The sequence below is a fragment of the Peromyscus leucopus genome, chromosome 8a (genome assembly GCF_004664715.2).
Source record: "Peromyscus leucopus breed LL Stock chromosome 8a, UCI_PerLeu_2.1, whole genome shotgun sequence".
In the NCBI taxonomy this organism is placed as follows: domain Eukaryota; kingdom Metazoa; phylum Chordata; class Mammalia; order Rodentia; family Cricetidae; genus Peromyscus; species Peromyscus leucopus.
In genome coordinates, this window is record NC_051085.1 from 8,386,758 (window position 1) to 8,406,884 (window position 20,127).

The window sequence follows — 20,127 nt, forward strand, 5'->3', positions numbered from 1 at the left end:
TAGAGAGGCCATGGACCTAGGGGGAAACCAAATACTCTTGTTCTGCTAAAGGAATGGAGCACTAAAATGACTCCTACTGACATGCTGCTAGACCCAAAGGTGCTCACTCAGCCATCCCCAGAGAAGCTTCCTTCTGTAGTAGACGGAAATCGATACAGAGAGCCACCTCTAGACAATGTGCACAGAGTGGGATACATCCCCTCAGGGCTCAGGGAAGTGTGCGGCAGAGGAGGCGGAAAGATTGTAAGAGCCAGAGGAGATGCAGGGCACCAAAGAAACAGTGTCTCCAGACTCTACAAGGCTGACATGCAGATGAACTCACAGAGACTAGAGCAGCATGCACAGGGTTTGCCCAGGTCTAGGTCAGATGGGGTCCCAGCACTGAAATGAGGAGTGGACATGCAGTCCCACCCCCAACCCAGAAGCTATGTCCAGGATCAGTTTTCTCCAGTGAAGGCTCACTGGGTGTATAAATCACACTTAATGGAAGGCCTCATGCCCAGCGGTACATGATAAACACAGAACCAACTCAATGGTATTTTTGGAGATTTTGTTGTTGTTGTTCATATTGCTTTGTTTGGGATTTTTTTTTTTTTATCTTACTGGTCTTTTGCTTGTATAGTATGGCTTCCGATTTTGTGTTTTATGGGTTTTGTTTTTGTGTTTTGTCTCTGTGCTTCTTTTGTTTTTTCTTTGTTGTTATCATCATTATTATCACTGTTATCATTATTATTGTTTGTTCTTTGCCTGTTTCTTTCCTGAAGAGAGAGGGAAAGAAGGGGCGGAGGTGGATGGGTGGGGAGGTGGGGAAGATCTAGGAGGATCTGAGGGAAGAGAAATTGTGACCAGAATATATTGTCCGAAACAAAATTGATTTTCAATAAAAATAAGAATATCCACTAGTCTTAAGAGAATTTCCTCAGCAAAGGCCAAAAAAAGATAAGGCTAGGATTCGTTCCTTTGAGGGGAGCTGCTTTCTAATGAGGCGCTAATTTGTCTCCATGTACTAAGCCTGGCGCTGGACTTGTGGACAGCCGCTGTGTTCTTTTAATGGAGTGTATTTTAAAGCCGTCCAGGTAAAGGGAAAAGGGCAAAAGTATGCTTTTCCACTAGATCCAGAGCACAAGGAAAGAGTCTATACCTAAGTTCACAACAATAAGGGGAAGAATGATGAATACATTGTACCTAAGCACCTAGTAGGTAGTATGTCATGTAGACAGTTCATGTGCTTACAAACACTGGGCTACTAGGAAAAATCTCTTATTTAATGTAAGAATCACCATGTTGATCAAAGTGCCAATTTGAATGGAAAACCAGAAAAGAGTCATTTTTTCATGGTAATTAAGACTTCTCTGCCAAAAATTCTTTCCTTTTTAGAGAGGGGATGGAGGGAGAGAAGGAGGGAGGGAGGGGGAGACACACACACACACACACACACACACACACACACACAGAGAGAGAGAGAGAGAGAGAGAGAGAGAGAGAGAGAGAGAGAGAGAACCTTGCTATGCAGCCCATAGTCTTGAACTCATAATCCTCCTGCCTCAGCTTCCTACTGCATGGAATACAAGCATGTATAAACGTGCTTAGTTCCAAAGTCCTATGATTACTAGTGATTTAGGACAACAAAACCCCACAGAATGTCTGTAATATAGTGGCCAAACCCAAACTAGTAGAGAAGAACTTGATTCTCTTTGATTACTATTCCAGATTGCTGCACAACTTGGGCACACACATAAAACAGGAGCTCACAATCATTCTGTGGTTTTAGTTAACTAAAATAAGCTCTCATCTACCTAAAACTTCAAGGTGGTCCTGTTCGCTTTAACCTCGCCCTTCACCCCACCATATGGCTCTCTTCATCACAGGATAACTTGACATGTCCTTCAACCCACAATAAGCCTCAGCCAGATCTCATCAACCCACTTTAGTGAGAACACTCAACAGTCCCACTTCTACCTGAGCGGTCTTGTTGCCTATTTTCTTCTTTCTATGAAACCCACTTCAGAACCCCCCCTCCATCCCTCCTTCCCCCTTCATCCTCTCCCCCTTCATTATGCTGGGGATCAGGCCAGAGCCTTATGCGTGCTCGGTAAGCTCTCTGCCCCCTGAGCTCCAACCCGACCCCTTAAGCTAGTTTCTTATCATTCTAGCTTCTATACATAGAAAAAAAATCAAAAAGTAAAAAGCAGAAAAAAGGAAAAGTAAGTTTTTCAATTCTAGAAATTGTAACCATCAACTTCTAGAGATTAATGTTTAGTCGTTTTTCTGTATCTTTCCAGGATTTTTCTACACATGCACAAGGGATGGTCTCTATTATAAAGTATTAGAAGCACATGCCTACACATGTAAGTTAATCAGTACATAACAGAGATATTTTATATGATACAGCAGATGACTGGAACCTGCTTGTTACTTTGTAATTTTTATTAACTGAGGTTACTTTTGCTCAGTATACTAAATCCTCTTCTCAGAAGCAGGTTTGTCTGTAACTGTGGAAAAATAACACTTACAGGAATAACTTGAAGAAGAAAGCATTAATTCCGGCCCCTGGCTTCACCCCGTCACAGAGGGGAAGGTGTGGTGGGAGAGTTCACCGCATGGCGGACAGGGAGCAGAGCAGGGCAGTAACATGAAGGACCAGGGCAAGGCAGAGCCCCAGGACACCCCAGCCAAGCACTGATTTCCCCCAACCGGGTCCCACCTTCTACAGCTCTCACCCCTCCAGACACTTTATTCATATCTTGAGTTCATCACAGCTTAACCCACTCAGGACAGAGATGTTATGATCTAAAAACACCCCCACAGATACCCCTAGAGATGTACTACACTGACCCCCACAGATACCCCTAGAGATGTACTACACTGACCCCCACAGATACCCCTAGAGATGGACTACACTGACCCCCACAGATACCCCTAGAGATGGACTACACTGACCCCCCCCACAGATACCCCTAGAGATGTACTACACTGACCCCCACAGATACCCCTAGAGCTGTGCTGTGCTAACTCCCTAGGCATGTTTTAACCCACCCAAGCTGCCGAGATTAACATCACAATCAGTGTATATGGACTATAGGATCATGGGTTTCACCGTGACATCCCCACACCATTTAATTTTAATATTCAAATATGTACTGTGTTGGGAAGCAATAAGCTATGCTCATTTACCTAGTGTATGTAATTCCACCTTTTGTGTATTTAAAATAATGATCTTTCCAGGCTTGGTTTACATTTATCAACTTTCATGGCAGATGTTAAAAGCAAGAGGAAAAATTAAGATACTGCACCACACATCCCAAGGTAACAGAACCAGGAGTAGAATCCACGTCCAATGCAGGCACACACACACACACACACACACACACACACACACACACACACACACGCATGCACGCACACACACGCATGCATGGGTGCACTCTCCACACACTCCTTCACAGCAGTTGACCTGGGACACGGGGCTCTGGAGGAACATTCCTCTCAAAGTCTAGAAAGTTGTCACTTTTTGGAGAGTGAGGCTGTTGAGCTTGCTTGCTCCTGACTCTCCTGTGCCCCCGACAGTGATGACAGATAGACCTGCAATGTTGCCCTCAGTGACAAAAACCTTCCTGTAAGGTCTGCCACTCCCAGGACATACCACAGTGTCCAGACACAGCACGCAGCAAGCTTCAGTTCCCCATCTCACTCCTGTATGTAAATGAGTATTTAGAGGATGCTGCACAGGGGCAAGGCATCCGCTGAGCATGAGGACAAAGGGGGCACACGTGTCCTCAAGCTGAGCGAGCTCACGAAGTAGTGATGAGCAAAGAGCATTTTGAACAAATAATTACAGTAATACCTATTATTAATACAAAAAAATCTGAACGTAAACCATCTCCTATCGTTATCTCACTTCAGAGAGAATTTGCTGCAGAAAATTTACTTGATAGAAATATTTCCTTTAGGTATAGTCCATAGAGTCAGCAGCACAGATCACGTGTGTGGTCACATGTGTGGCTTCCGTGGCAAGGTCTGAGGTGACTGGTCCGTTCTCCCCTTCTCCTGTCTTTGTTGCAGTCACCCAGGAAGATAGAGACATTTCTTGTGAGGCCACATCCTGAAAGCTGCACACATCTCTTCCGCTCACAGCCATTGCCCATGGCTAGTCACATGGCCATTGCAGCTCCAGGGAAAGCCGGGGAATCTGGGAATCCAGAGTGGCTGTGTGCCTTGCTAACTTCAGGAATTATGTTAGCAAAAGAAGACCAGGAGAATGGACAGCAGGAACAATTAGCAACTTCAACAATTCCCCCTCTGAAACACTCTAACAGTTAGGATGCACACTGGAAGGCTTCTAGTTAGGACGGCCACCTCCCCTCCATAAGTGAGGGGTGAAGTTAGAAGATTCACTAATAAATATCACATCAGGGCTGAGGTTTTAGGGCACAACAAATTTTTCTCCATAGCAAGAGTATCAAATCTAAAAGGTTTCTAAGAACTAAGAAGAGAAAGAAATTTCCAAAAGTAGTCTAGACTAGAATATCAGGATAATCATTGGGGTTCTCTGATGTCGCAGAGTAAAGCAGCCAGGTCGCCTGCATGCAGCTGTGTGGAATGTTCACTAAACATCTATCGGATGTGTTTTTCCCACAGAATGGCCATCATGATGAAGTCCTGGTAGACAGCACTAAGAATTCTGGGAGAGGAGTGCTTGTTTTCAAAGTTGTACACAAGTGTTCTTTGGATGAACTACAGTTGTACTTTAAGCATGTGAACCATATATCTTGGCAGCCATGTGCTCTTACATACCACTGAAAGGTAAAAGAGTGGACTGTAGCAGGCCTCTGGTTAGCCTTTTTCTAAGCAGGCTGGAGGCTCTCATGGAAAGTGGGTTTTATGCCCCACAGGAATCAAAAGCTTAGGGCATAGTATATGAAAAGACTCTCAGGACCATTATTCTGTAAGGAAAGACAATTTGAAGCCACAATGAGATACCCCATCCCAACTACCAGGAGGTGTCTAATTGAAAAGGCCAATATGGTATTGACAGGATGACAGTCATAAATTATTAGTAGAGATGTGAAATGGTCTATATTCAAGATAAATGAAAAGACATAGGCTCAAAATTTACCTATCAATGCTCATTTCAACCTTGATAATAACTAAAATGGGGGAAATAATGCACTGTCCATCAGCTGGTGTGTGAAGAAACAGAATGTGGTATTTCCATACAATGGGCTATGACTCAGACCTACAGAGTAAGTGGAGTGCTGGTACATGCTACACTATAGATGAACTATGAAAACACTGTGTTAGAGTCAACAGTCACAAAATGTTATATATTCCTGCTACATATATCATGTGATTCTATTTACATGAAATGTTCAGAAAGGGTGCCTCTATAGACAGAAAGTCAAGTTAGTGTTTGTTTAGGGCCAGGGGGTAGGCAGGGAGAGGCTGAACCATCAGGGAGCTAAAGAGTAGAGGGAAAATGGGAGAAATGTATATCAGCTCCAGGGCTGTGGGGAAGGGAAGGGTGAGGGAAATGTCTTAAATTTAAGTGGAGTGATTAAAAAAAAAATCTCTGATTGGTGTATTTAAGTATGTGAGTCTATTTATACATAGTATAGAAGTATATTTATATGTTGATAAAACTGTTAAGAAGCTAAAAACAATAAAGATAAATCCAGAGTACAGAGCAGAAGTTTTTAGTCCTCATCACTGAGAAGAGGTCTGGAAGTGGTGAGAAGCGTTTTCCTCCAGAGTGTGAGCGCACCAGCAGTATTAAGGAAGGCACACTGGTCTGGTGGCAGGCTAGATCTGTAAATTGCCAACTCTGTGTGTGTGTGTGTGTGTGTGTGTGTGTGTGTGTGTGTGTGTGGTGGAGGGTTCTTAAAGCTGATGATAGATAATAAAATATTTTATAATGATTGATCCTTGTGTTAGTAGCATTGCATGAAATTCCAAAGATTCATTTAAAACATGAAATCAAGCATGATGGTATATGCCTTTAATCTCAGTACTCAAGAGGTTGAGGCAGGAGAATCTCTGTGAGTTTGAGGCTAACTTGGTCTGCCTAGGGCGCTTCAGAAGAGACAGGGCTACACAGTGAAACCCTATCTTAAAGACAAACCAAACTCATTTATTTTCAGGACAGTATCAATTCCAAAGGAATGAAATGGATTTTAGGAAACACACACACACACACACACACACACACACACACACACACACACACACACTTCCTCTTTTTACAAATAAAGCATGGATATTTTACGTTGCATGAACAGCTATATAGTGTGTCTATGGTATTACCAGACCATAGCTGGGTTATCAGGGAGAAAATACCTAGAAGCATGGAGGACCACAATCTTCTTCCCCATTCACATATCCTATGCTAACACTGCTCCTGCTGGCTCCATTCAAGCTCTGGGAAACAAATGTATTTGTCTATGAGGCTCATTCATTCTTCTTGAAATGCTCCCAGCCACATTGCCGGTTTTCTGTCTGAAATACTGGCTCAAGTTGCCTCACCATGTGTGACTGAGAAAGTCTTCTGTCTTACACCAAGAAATCATGTTTTGAAACCAAATAGTATAATTTAGCCCAGAGCAGGAAGAGATGAAGACTGGGGGAGGGGGGGTCTCTGCCTGGTGTCTCTCCTCTTCCTGTCTGCTCACTTCTACCCCTAAAACACAGTCGCTGCCATGAGGGTAAACTAAGCGACTTCTCTCTCTGCTCCACCCCTCCTCTGCCCCCGACACCACATCTGGACAATCCCCTCACTGCTGTCTGTACTGGAAGACTTACTGGGAAGAGCCTGTCTGAAATGGTAAGGTATATACTCTCCTCACGGCCTTTTCCTGTTTTTCAGTTTCTCTTCTTTTTCTTCCCTTCATTACTTCCCTCCCTTTCTCGTGCCTTCCTGTATGCCCACTGGCCTACTCTATACCATTTGAAAAGTGAAAAACTGAATCTAAGTTTTGATAGAACACACTGTACCAGACAAGCGTCTTTTTACATCGACTGTGAAATATGAAATTTTGACTCCCAGCGGAGAAACGTTAAGCCCTGGGAGAGGCGGTCAAGGCAGCGCCTGCTTCAGTTATGAGGGTGGAGGAGAAAGCATGGGGTGGATGAGACACAGGCCTATTGCTCTTGTCTTCAGACTCCTGGATTCTCATGCCAGGTTCCCCCCCAGTTGCATCTGCATCTCTGCTTTGCCTGGGAATCACTGGGCCCAGCAGAGGCATAGTTCTGCTACTGCCCTTCTCAGGAGTCATACGCACACTTGCCCGTCGAGACCACAGATTCCCCAGCCACTCCCCGCTGTCACAGAACTGTCCCCGACACTGGTGACACAGGGCCAATGTCCCCTGCGGTGGTCCCTCATTTCAGAACCACTGCTTGTGTGTCTCCTCTCAGCACTGCTTGAGATGGCAAGTAGCAAGTTCACCAGAACAGGAGGGGCGTCTAGACCCCAGACCCCAAGCCACAGCAGTCACCATTCAGACCCACTGCGCACAATCCAAGTGCCATTGTTTTTCTACCACAAATGCTTTCTTTAGATTCAAGTTTTCTGTCTTTCTTTTCCTTTTCCCTGTTTCTTTGTGGGTTTTTGTTTTGTTTTGGGTTTTTGTTTGGGGTTTGTTTGTTTGTTTTGTTTTATTTTGTTTTGGGGGACAGGATTGACTGGCCTTGAGTTCACAAAGATCCGCCTGCCTCTTCCCCCTGAGTGCTTGCATTAAAGGTGTGGGCCACTGTGCTCACATCGACTGCAGTTGGTTAAAAAAAACTTTCATGTTTTTCATCAAATATTGACCCTTATAATATATATATTCATTTCTGTTTCCACAATAATTCAGAAGTTCTTATTTGCTTTTTGCAAAGCTGATTTTGAATGTAAATGAAAGAAAATAATCTTTTTTTCTCTATGTAATAATCTGGAATCTTGCTGCAGAACCGTCTTATCTAACAGCTTGGAAGCATAAGGGGGGTGGTGGTGGAGAATTTCCAAACACCTCCTAAATAACTTCCCAAGTTTTATTTTATTCAGTTATATTCTTAAATGAATTTATGGTGGAATGTAAAATGTTAAGCAGAACGTAAAGTCTGGAACCAGGAGACAGGATGGAGATGACATTGCCAATTTGCATGCTATACTATGCAATTATTTTTTGACCTATTTTCACAAATTTTTAATGTGACATAAAACAAAATCGGCTGTCACGATGTTCCCTGCTTCTTACGGCCTTGAAGCGTGGCTGGGGGCTTCCAGGAGAAGCTCAGTTCTAACCAACAGACCGAACTGCTCCTGTCTGACTTAAGTACCATTTAACACCCAGCCTGTGTCCCCCTCTCAAGCAGACCTTACAGACCCAATACCATCGTGCCAAGCCCCACCCAGAGACACCTGCACCCGTTCTTCATTTGATCCATTTGTGAATGTATGAATTAACTTCACACTTCTATTTGAATTCTTTATTGTTTTTCTAAAAATCCACAATGACTTGTAATCCTTTATTTTGGACCCAGGACCTCATGTTTTCCCAGGTTGGCCTTGACCTCATTTATATAGTAGAGGATGACTTCGAACTTCCGATTCTCCTGCCTCTACCTCCTGAGTGGTGGGATTCTAAGTATGGATGCCTTGGTTTTGCAGTGCTGAGAACCAAAGCCAGGGCCACAGGCATGCCAGGCAAACACTCTGCCAGCTGAGCTGCACCCCTGCCCACACACTGCTTGTAACAGTTTGATAGCAATGACGGTCCCCTCCTAACCAGCTCCTTTGGGGAGGTCTCCACAACACCCAGATGTCTGCCCTACCCACGACCACAGAGTCCGGCAGATGTCTAAATCTGGGCTGTGGAATGAAGTAAGTGAAACCTGTAGTTGAGGAGCAGGAAGTGTGATATTGTTTAAGGTCTTCTGAGCTGCTCTAAAAAACACTACAGTGGTCTAGCCTGAGCACTACGTGGCTTCTATAAATAGTCCCCTAAGCAGAATGTTCCAAATAGAAACGGTTCTCGCCTGTTTTGTTTTGAGGCATATATCATGTTGTCCTGGTTTTTTTTTTTTTTTTTTTTTTTTTTTTTTTTTTTTTGTTGTGTGTGTGTGTGTGTGTGTGTGTGTGTGTGTGTGTGAGCTTTGTTTTATTTTGTTAACTTGGCACAAGCTAGAGTCATCGGAGAGGAGGGACCCACAACTGAGAAGATGCCTCCATAAGATCGGGCTGTAGGCGAGCCTGTGGGGCATTTTCTTGATTAATGATTGACGTGGGAGAGTCCAGCCCACTGTGGGCGGGGCCATCCTGGGCTGTGGTCCTGGCTTCTATAAGAAAGCAGGCTCAGCAAGTCCCAGCAGCACTGTAAAGAGCTCCCCTCCACGGCCTCTGCTTCCGTCCCTGCCTTGAGCTCCCAACCTGACTCTTCTGGGTGAACTGTGCCGTGGCACTGTAAGTTTTAATAAACCCTTCCTTCCCCAAGTTGCTTTTGGTCATAGTGTTCGATCACAGTGATAGAAACCTAAGACACATTTATAAGTTCAGGACTGTTTACAAAAAGTGCTAATAGACTTGGTGAATTGTCTCACGTTAATTTATATCCGTCATTTAATAGAATCTCAAAATCTGTTTGCATATGAAGGTCGTTTTCAACCTGTATAACCAAGTCAGTGTTTTGGCAAAAATTGCATGTTCTTTTAAAGAATTTACTTTACTTTACTTTACTTTTACCTAAATACAAAGCTACATATAGATTGATCACACACACACACACACATACACACATACACACACACACACACACACACACACAGAGTAGTGGCTGTTATCTCTCTTGGGTCATTCATGTAGTACATGTAGCGTTCCAGGCACACTGTTTTCCTCAATACAGCCATTGATATTTCTCTCTCTCTAACAGAGGTGCTCTAATTCACGCTGGAAGCCTCTTGTTTCTTCAAGGGGATCCTCCTCAATCTGAAAACCAAAGCTGCTACCTTATTACCAGCAGGACCAGGACGGGAGGAAAGGTGGTTCCTACCACCTACCAAGATGATCTCAGCCCTTGCTCTACCAATACCTGCCCTGCACAGCAGGCCAGCCTGAAGCCCAGGCAGTGAGACAAATCCCATCTCCTGCACACACTGCCCCCGCCTCCCCCTGTCGTCACTGAGAAGGCCTTGGCTGCCTGCGTGAATGTTCGTCTGTGTTCTCCTCGGCTATAAAAAACGTCTTACCCTAAGGAGTAGAGGCGGCACCGCTTGCTGCGGATTTGATGAGCTAAGCCAAACCTGTCATCGAGACACACCAGCCAGGGCCTCGTTGCAGGGCTGGAGTCAGTAGCCAAGCTGTCTGCACCCATGCGATCGCATGCAATCTGTAAGGATTGGAAATCAATATGAATAATTTAAAATGCTAGGTGATGAATGGCAGGTAGAGACTTAACTGCTTTCCCCCGCTCCTGGAAACAGTGGGGGGAGAGTTATGTCCTCCACTGCTAACTGCTCTCCTCCCCAGGGAACCACAAGACCGCTGTAAAATGTTCAGAGGAATTTCAATTGCCTGCCAGATAAGAAGTAACCTCACGAAGACCAGGGAGGGTGTGGAGGGAAATGGGATGCAGTAGCCATCTGCCCAGACTACAGATTGGGAACCAGGAGGGGAAGGAAGAGGGTCGGGAGGCTGTGCGTCTAGGGGCTGAGCAGAAGTTGACAGAGGAACAGATTAAGAAGGATGTCTGGATAGAGAACTGGGCAGTGTGGCTACTGCAGCACCACGCTGAGCAAGGTGCGCGTTCACAAGGTCACCGGTGCCTTATGCGGTGGGGCCACCGAGGCCAGAAAAGGAACCTGTGCTGTCCAGGGTGATAGCCGATCCTGGGACAAGGGAAGTGTCTGCTGAGAAGACAGGATTCTTGGTGATAATCTCTAATGAGCTAATTATTCTAATGAGAATCTCTAATGAGCTGCCTCCTGGGGGAGAAAGGCGAGAGCCCCGGAGCAGAAAGTGCTGCCCAGGTAACCCAGGCATTTCTCCTAACTCATGCATCACAATTAGATAGGAAAACCGAAGGGAGGGTGGATGGAAGTTATGCAGAAAGAAGTCTAATTCCAGCACACAGTAAGCAAATGAACTTCCGAGGAAGGATGGCCTGAGTCGGAGGCTCGGACTGTGCGCGGCCAAGGCTAATGGAATAAATAGAAGAACACAGTTATGAGGCCCAGGCATTGGCCTTACTGAGTGACCAAAAGTCTCCCTCTTCCTCATCCCTCAAAACTCTCTGAGCCATCCACGGGGGACGAAAGATCCTTCCAGATACAAAGGCGCTCTGGGGTTCACTGCTTTTGTTCGTGGGAAAACAACAGCAAGTAATTTTTTTTTTCCTTAAGATATCCTAGGTCTGGCAAGACAGCTCAGCGTGCAAAGCAATTGCTGTAAGTAGTGTCTTGGGTCATTATAACTGCGATGTTGTCTGTCACTCAAGCACTCAGGAGCAGAGACATGTGCATCCTGGGGGCTCCATGGCCAGTCTAGCTGAATTGAGAGCGCCAAGTTCAATGAAAGACCCTGTCTCAATAAATAAATAGAATTAAAAGATGGAAAGCAATGGAAGAAAGCATTTAATGTCCACCTCTGGCCTCCACATGAACACATTCAGGCAAACATGCAGAGTGTACAAGCACATGCGCGTGCATGCACACACACACACACACACACACACACACACACACACACTTAAAACTAAAAACAGGACTAGAGTGCAGACTTGGCGGCTCTTTCAGAGGACCAGGGCTCAATTCCCAGCATCCACATGCTAGCTCATAACTGTAACTCCAGTCCCAGAGAATCCGATGCTCTCTTCTGATCTTTGTGGCTACTGTACGCACACAGTACACAAACATATATTCAAGCAAACACTGCAACACATAAAATAAAAATAAGTAAAATCTCAAAATAAATACACAAGTAAAAACAGCCAGGCAGTGGTGGCACATGCTTGTAATTCCAGCACTGAGAAGGAACATCGAGAGTTCAAGGCTTCCTCAGCTGCATAGGAATTTGAGGCCAGCCTAAGCTGCATAAGATCTGGTCTCAAAAAAGCAAAAAGAAAAACAAGAGAAAGCATTCACTTTTCTTTCCTTTTGACCCAGGGTCTTTCCACCCACCTCTCTGTGTCTAACCTCTGTTCGAAGGGGAAATTAGTCACTGGAAATGGGATCTAATCCTCTCTCAAGGAACAACTACAGAACACATGTGTTAACATAGTAAATCAGTACACTAGCTTGTAAAATCCATCTTCTACTGTTTGGCCAGAGAGAAATGGAAATTCTGCCTCTGTCTGCCCACCTGCTCTTCCTCACCCACCCAAAGGCAGGGATGTTGCCAATCTAATTGGCCAGAGCTGGGCACTCAGCCCTCTGCTCTGCGCCTCCCTGGGAGGCTGGTTAGACCAAGGCATGTCTGTGGGTCCCGGGCTGCCTCCACCTGAGCCTTCTGCTTCGGGGCAGTGCCTAGCTCTGAAGACTGGACACGTGTGAACACTTCTTCCTAAGACCTTCCATGATGACACATGGGCTATGTTCCTATTGCCCCTCTGGTGGTATCAAAACTCCACTCTGGCCTCTTCCACAGTGCTGCTTACGGTGTGGCTCCCCTGCAGCAGAATCACCTAGAGGTTGGTTCCAAGGAAAAAAGCAGGTTCTGGGTTCAACTTCTGATACTCAGGTATCATGACCCCAGGGAACACGCAGTCTAATGAGCGCCCCAGGGGCCCTTAGGCAGGCGCTCCTATGCACTTACTGGAGGGTCTGGACTTTTATGAAGTCCCAGAAAAAACGACCCAACATGGTCTTCTCACCTGTACCTTAGAAAGTGAAGGAAAGAGACTGGACCTGGGCCGGAGCTTTCAACCGAAAACAGCATCAGCTTTGACCCCTAATAAAGAACAGAGAAGTTGGCACCAACAATTAGCCAGAGGCCTCCCAAAGGAAGGAACTCATGACCACAAGTCAGGCTTACTGTCCAGCTGCTCCTCCGGAGCCATAGCCATGGTCTAGGGTCTTCTCTATTGCGATCGCACATGACCTAATTACAGTTTCTTTCTTATTCTAAGACTTCATCTTGCACAGATATTTTCCTATCAGAGAGACACACTTTCCCACCTCTCTTCCTCTCTCAGTTAAAAATTACAGTGCAGGAATTATGCACTTTTAACCATCTATTAACCGTCTTACTTACAGACATTCTTTTTTTTTTTTTTTTTGAAAATAACTAGAAGTCATCCATAAAATTCTGCTCTTAAAAATTAATTAAATATTGATTTTTTTCAAGCTTTCTGGTTAAGATTTATAGCCAAGGTTTCAATAAACTCTCTTGCAAGCAAAATCAGTGAGGACAGCAACCTCAAGCTAAGCTCCAGCTGAAGTAATTACACTCTCTGACTGTCTAATTCCCCTTATAATTTTAGCCAGATAAAGTAAATTAGATCTGGACAAAGGCAAATAGACTCGGGGGGGGGGAATGTTTTGTGAAATTTTTTTTATTTATTTAGCATAAAGGGATCTAACTCATTTCCATTTCATTTTGCATCCCAAAAGCTTGAACAGCAATTCTACCAACCCATGAGCAGAATGTGGCAAAAAAAAAAAAAAAAAAAAGTCCTTAGAATTTGAAGGGTTTGGGCAAGAATCCCTGAAAAATTAAATGTATATTTATATGGTTACATTATTTTGAAAAGCTCAAAGGCAGAACTGAGTATTTTGTTATCCCCCTATCCCTGCCCTGTGAGTGTGTGTGTGTGTGTGTGTGTGTGTGTGTGTGTGAGAGAGAGAGAGAGAGAGAGAGAGAGAGAGACAGACAGACAGACAGACAGACAGAAGACAGACAGAGACAGAGAGAGAAATATAATACATACTATTGATATAATGTTGCAAAGTTCTAATTTGTCTCTCCAGGTCTCCAGAGCCTGACTTCTTGGCTATTTTCACAAGTAAATGTGTAGATAATTGGATAAATAACAGATTATAGATGGGCAGTAAAAGATAGAAAAAGAGACTTGAAAACACTTTTTTTAAAATTTAGAACAGCCACTGCAGCTTAGATGAACTCCTTACTGCGAAGCTTGCTTCCTGGAAGCATATGGTAAGGGGTTGCCATAAAAAGCTGGCTCTGAAGCCTTCCATTAGCACAGGCAAGTGTTTCTGAGTTAACCATTTCCTGTTAGCAGCGCACTCAATTATTGACTGCAGAAATCTGTGTTGGCATCAGGGCCTCCCATATTAAGAAAAACAATATTGCTAATTAAACTGGACCTGACGTTCTGCATACTCTGATCAAATATCATATCCTCTGGTGTTCAAAAAAAAAAAAAAAATTCAGGGCCCTATCATGCCACCAAGGTCATCACTACACCCATGACAGTCTAATGCCCTTCCATGTGCTCGCCCTCAGTTAGATCCCTTTCACATCCTACTTACATTAGGCTGAGGCATTTTATTAAGATTTGAGATCCCAGAGCCCAGATCTTGCCAGCCCCTGGGTGGGTGATCAACAAACGCCTTTTGTCCTGACACATGAAAAACTCAACCATGAACTTGTCAAACGCTGTGCCTTGCTGTATGAGTCTGAACATAGATTTGAGGGATTTTTTTAAGGCAGTCTAAGAGGCTGGGGGTGGAATTCACTTAGTGACTCACTGCCGCTAACCAAAAATTTTAGGCAAAGGGTGACTTTAATATTCTGCAAGTTTTGCAGGCTTCCATTGTTGAGATGATTTAAAAGCATCCCCAAAGCTCCTCGTTGCACACAGGAGGGGCAGGAGCAGTGATTAGTCAAAGAACCTGATGAAGAATCAGTGTCACCCATGACGGCTCCCACCTGGAGTAAATGTCTCCTGACTACAAAACCATTGTGAGGTCTGCAATCTGTCACATTTTCTGAAGGACAAAAAGCCTTCCACTGAGTCTGGAAGGAACTCAGGACATATCATTTCAAAATATTCCAAACTGGTACACTCATTACCTCAAGCTGCAGTCACTCAGGGACTGTGACTCCAGAGAGAGCCGTTGGCCTGACTCTTCCTATGTGTAACAAGCTATACAGGTTCTTTTGGGTAGGGTGGCCTTCCCATACAGGGCCTGGGAAATAGCCTTGATCCCTCTGGGCCATTGGAATTGCAATAAGACAGAATAAACAAACTTCAAAGTCACCTCCATCATCCACTAGCTCTCAGGTTCACTGACCCCACTCCATCCCACCCCACCCCCACCCCATCCTACCCTATCCCCACCTTAACCCCACCCCCACTCCTGCTGCCGAGGTCCCCACCACAGATCCTCTGAATTTGTGCTAGAATCTGCTGCCTGAGTCTAGAGGTCCGTTTGTCCTACTCTTCCTTCACAGGTTCATATTTCTTCATCTCAGAAGTGTGAAAGCATCCTGCTCTGGCCATTTCTCAGGACGTCACTGTCTTATGAAGACTCCCAGGAAGTTTAGCAGAAACACTGTCACGTGTCTCTTGACGCTCATGTTAATGAGGATCCTGGATCCAGATAAAGAGCCCACATCACACTGTGGTGGGAAGAGTCTTCTCCTACAGCTTCAAACACCAGGTCTCAATTATGGCGCATCTCAAACTGTCTAATGATTATATAGCCACTCATTTCTGGGTTCCTTGAGGCCAAGATTGTAAGCCCAATGCCTTCCAAATTTCCTGACCATGTAGGTGCTCAGAAATACTTGGTTAATAACAGCCCTAGCCTACTTTCTGTACAGCACCCAGCCACAGGGGAGATCTTAGAGGCATTTGGTCTAACCTCAAGCCTTTTGGGATCAGAACAGTGACAATCATAGAAGCAAAATCAACTGTCCAGGTTCCAAGGTTAGCCCACATCACATCAGAACATGCTTCCTTTTTCTTTTTCTAGACATTTTCCCCCCTCTCAAATCATTACTCATGAGGAAAACACAAGAGAAGTCTGAAATGACAACTGAGTGCCCCAATGCATCTTGTAAGTAAAGACCCCTTATATAAGTTAAAGAACATTAACCTAAATACGTGTAAGATGGAATTTGGAGGCTCGCACTCAATAAATTAATTTTGGAGGATGGAGCTCATCATTTTCAAATTCAGTTTATATATTAAACACCTCTCATTTTTCTCCAGGCCATTAAGAGCGTTTTTAAGTTACAATTAAGAGATCTGATCTCCTATCCTCCATGTAAAGCCAAATGATAAAATTAAAATTTCCGTATTTTAATTAAGCCTGGGTAAGTCCACTCAATTAATTTGAAGCAGCCAAATAAGATAATTTTCTGTAAATCATAGGGACTGGTTTATCATTCTATCAACCACAATTAACTTTACAGGCTTTTATTTCCATATTTGGGTGGCAAGTATTAAAATTCCTACAACTGACTGCATCATGCCAGAAATAAGATACTGAAGTTGAACTAGTCTCCCTACAGCTCTGAAAATGAGCCAGACACATGGCATACACCTGTGATCTCAGCACTCAGGAGGAGTTTGAGGCTAGCCTGGGCTACATAGCAAAAGCTTCTCTCAAAGTAAGGGAAGGGAAACAAGGCTATATTCTTTCTCATCCTTTCTAATGGGCTTTGCTGCCAGTGGACTCAGTGCTGTGCCAATGGCCAGGGGACTTAAGGATATAGTCATCCAAGGCCTGCCCTCTCCAGGCCACTCCTGCCCAGGGAGCGTCCTGTTGTGAGTCTGTGCTCAGTCCCCAGGCTCAACATGTCCTATCTTCTGCCACCTGTCAGTCCAGGGCTAAGCATCCCTCAGGAGTCAATCTCCTCTTACACTTGCCTTTCCCTAGGCTTAGGCAACATGACAATGTACCTTCTGACTAGTGTATCAAGAGCCCTAGAGTCTCTTGCCTTCTCAGGGCCTGACTCCGCCTCACCCCTGGAACTGGGCAGGAGCTGCCACCGTGTGTTAAGCCACTAATAAAGTAAGTCAGTAATGACTTAGGGCGCTCCACGGAGAGGGACGTGAGCACCGGGGTCATTAACTTCTCGCAGTGCTCCTCAGAGGCTCTGGCTTCCTGGCCCGTCATGGCCTGGCTGCCAAGTGCCGGTGGCTGGGAAGCACACGGGTGAGTGCTCCCAAATAGGAAAGGAGCTGTACTTCCAGATGATGGCTTTGTTTTGTACCACACTTGACTGCCTACTCACAGGGACAAATCTGTCTCTTCAACTGGCTTTCCAACGCGATTCTCTAAAGTGACTCCTTAAAACACTTGGGGATGAATCATTAGAACATTCCAGGCTGATGAGAATCTGGGAAGGAAGAAATGATAGGCAAATGGGAGTCATCTTCTCGGCCTCCATGGGGGGGGAGGGAGAGTAGCAGCACTTCAGAACCGGGTCCCTGTCCTGCTCCCATCAGGAGTTTTGTGGGGGACCCGCCCCTACCTTTTCCCCTGGGGTACTCTTGAGGAGTAAGGGTTAAGAGATTTAGATAGAAATATAGAGGGGAGAGAGACAGATAGAAACACAGGGTAGCCTCGGGAGGGCCTGGATTCTTATCCACTGGCCCCTTCTGTCTCTTCTAGAGGGCTGTTTATAGTAATGCTAAGGGGAGGAGCAAAAGACCTCCCCCCAGCACAGCCAAGTGCAGACCCTTCCAATCACCTGGTAACCACGCCCCTGGTCAATCCACCCCCTTATGCAGCCCTGCTTGGTAAAGCAAGCTCCGATCTCACTAGGAAATCTCTGTGGGTTCCCACAGAGATCCTCTCGTAACCCTCCTGGCCCCGAGGGCAACTCTTCTTGCAGTGGTCTGGTCAGTACCTTGGACATTATTCCCCAGCCCATTTCAGCTTGAAACACAACCTGAGTGGTGCTGATGTAGCTCAGGAACCTCGAGGCTTCTTCATCCAGGGACTGAGCAGGGCCTGCCCAAGGCTGGAGCTCAATATGCCACCGGGGACCCTGTGAGGGACAGAGAACACAGTCAGTGTGTAAAGACTGAGGATCTGGGCAGGGCAGGAGGAATATCAGATTGGGCCAAGGCTCCCAGCATGTGTGCCCAGAGCTGCTGCCATTTAAGGCCACCGAAGCCACAGGAGGGCACTGTAAGAAAGTCCAGTACCCAAGTGAAGAAGCTGGTGACAATGATCCCTAGGGTCTGTCTGGTCATAGACAAACTCCACCTGACTCCATCTGATAGTGCCCTGACCGTGGCTGGATACGCATGATACCATTTCACATTCCGAGGGAAAAGGTCTTTAGCGCTCACTGTCTTTAAGGTTAGAGCTTTAAGACTCTGCTCCCTAAAGGGCAGTTCCAGGATTCCCAGCACCATAAAGCTGAAGTGCTGACTTCATGGAGAAGGAACACACAGGCATTTGGTCATCTTCCTTACACTGGGGAGACGGGCAATAACACCTACTCCTGAGCTTGCGGGGGCAGGGGATGAGGATGCTGAGCGGTGGGGCGTGTCTTTGTAGTAGGGGGAGGCAGCCCACACCTGTCAGCAGACAGTCTGAGGTACTTCCAGTACTAGATGGTTGGTGGTGGACCTGAGCCTCATTTACAGCAAGGGTGGGTGGCAGAAAAGCTCGTAGGGAAAGCAGGGGTCTGGGAGAGTTGTAAATGGGAACTCTGTGTGAAAAAGGAAGCTCTGGTCAGGAAGTCTCTGCTGGACCTCACAGCTCCTCTCCTAGAGTGTCACCATTTGGAGACCTCCAAAGACTCAGTGATTCCAAACGGAGACAAGGGCCCAGCCTACAGGACGAGAGAGCGATGGAGGGCAGGGGACCGTCCAGGGCCTGGCATGATAAATGACTAGCTTCAGGGAGACCTCGGGGGTCATAATACAGGAGCTCCTGCAAGGTAGTGAGGTTGTCACCGAGCTCAATGTATGGCGAGGACGGGGTCACAGGAAGGCTCTGGGACCAGAGAAGAAGCCATCATGTACATACACTATTCTCCAGGCAGGGACTGTGGCAAGAGTCGTCACTACCACCACCCCAACCAAGAGATACATTTGAACAAGCTGATCGTGAGACACATTAACACAAATGTGATTGTCTTCCCTTAGATGGGTGGCCTAAGGGACTCCAGATTAAATTGATTTTCCTCTTCTCTTATTAGATGCTGATAACCATTCAGTCAATCAACATTTATCAAGAACCATCATGGACCAGGCAAGGATAAATGTTGCCTGGTCACATTCTTTTCTGAATCGAGGGGACAAAGCACTTTCAATGGGTCTCTTCTAGAGCATTCACTTGCAGTAATGCAAGAAAAACACACACCCACCAACTTTGTCAAGGAGGTGACTTGGGCAAATATCAGTCAGGGCTTCAGTAGGAACCTTCACACTGACAACAGAAGAGGATTTCAGAAGGAGACTGTTTACAAGGGTGTGGGCAAGATTTAAGGATGCACAGGAGGAAGGATGTGATGCCTATGACTAGTGAGCTGTGGGACAGTCTTGTGCACTGTAACTATGTGTTGCTCTCGCTGTTATTAAAAAACCGATTGGTTGATAGATAGGCAGAGAGAATGCTGAGAAGAAGACAAAGGGTGGAGTCTGAGGAGTCTCAAGCCAGATTCAGAAGCAGCCACATGGGAAGTTCATAGGTGAGGTAAACAAGCCCCAGGGCAGCACATAGATTAATAGAAACGGGTTAATTTAAGTTGTAAGAGCTGGCTGGAGACAAGCCTAAGCTATAGGCTGAGCATTTATAATTAACAATAAGTCTCTGAACGGTTATTTGGGAGCGACTGCTGAGACACAGCCTAATCTGGTGACACCAGAGAACCCCCTGGGGAAATGGTATGGAGAGGTCTGTAAGAGGGGAACAAAGTGGATCCTATTTCAGATACCACCTCATCTGCCCCATCCACCCATCTCCTGCGTCCTATTAGCCAAATCCACAGGGAGGGAAACTGAGACCGGCCCCTGCAGGGACCCCCCCACTGCCATCACTAAGGGGTCCAAGCTGGTGGAGAAGAGTGGAGGTAACATGGAAGCAAGCTTTGACCAGAGTCATTCATTCCTTCACTCATTCATTCCGTGAGCATTTGTGCCTCGGGCCAGGCTCTTTGTTTCAATTTAATATAGGGCACAGCTGTGTCGTAAAACAACTGTAAGGAATCTTTTTAGGTTCCTGATG

The 20,127-nt window shown here is 45.6% G+C and overlaps 1 protein-coding gene across 1 annotated transcript in view; it reads right to left on the minus strand.

The window, feature by feature from the left end:
• Mettl24 (methyltransferase like 24) overlaps positions 1 to 20,127 on the minus strand; it is a 106,570-nt gene that overhangs the window by 53,275 nt on the left and 33,168 nt on the right. Inside the window, exons 2-3 of the mRNA XM_028890235.2 lie at positions 17,837 to 17,935; positions 10,222 to 10,361 (exon numbers count right to left, since the gene is read on the minus strand). Coding sequence (XP_028746068.2) covers positions 10,222 to 10,361; positions 17,837 to 17,935 — 239 coding nt within the window. The remainder of the gene's footprint in view (positions 1 to 10,221; positions 10,362 to 17,836; positions 17,936 to 20,127) is intronic.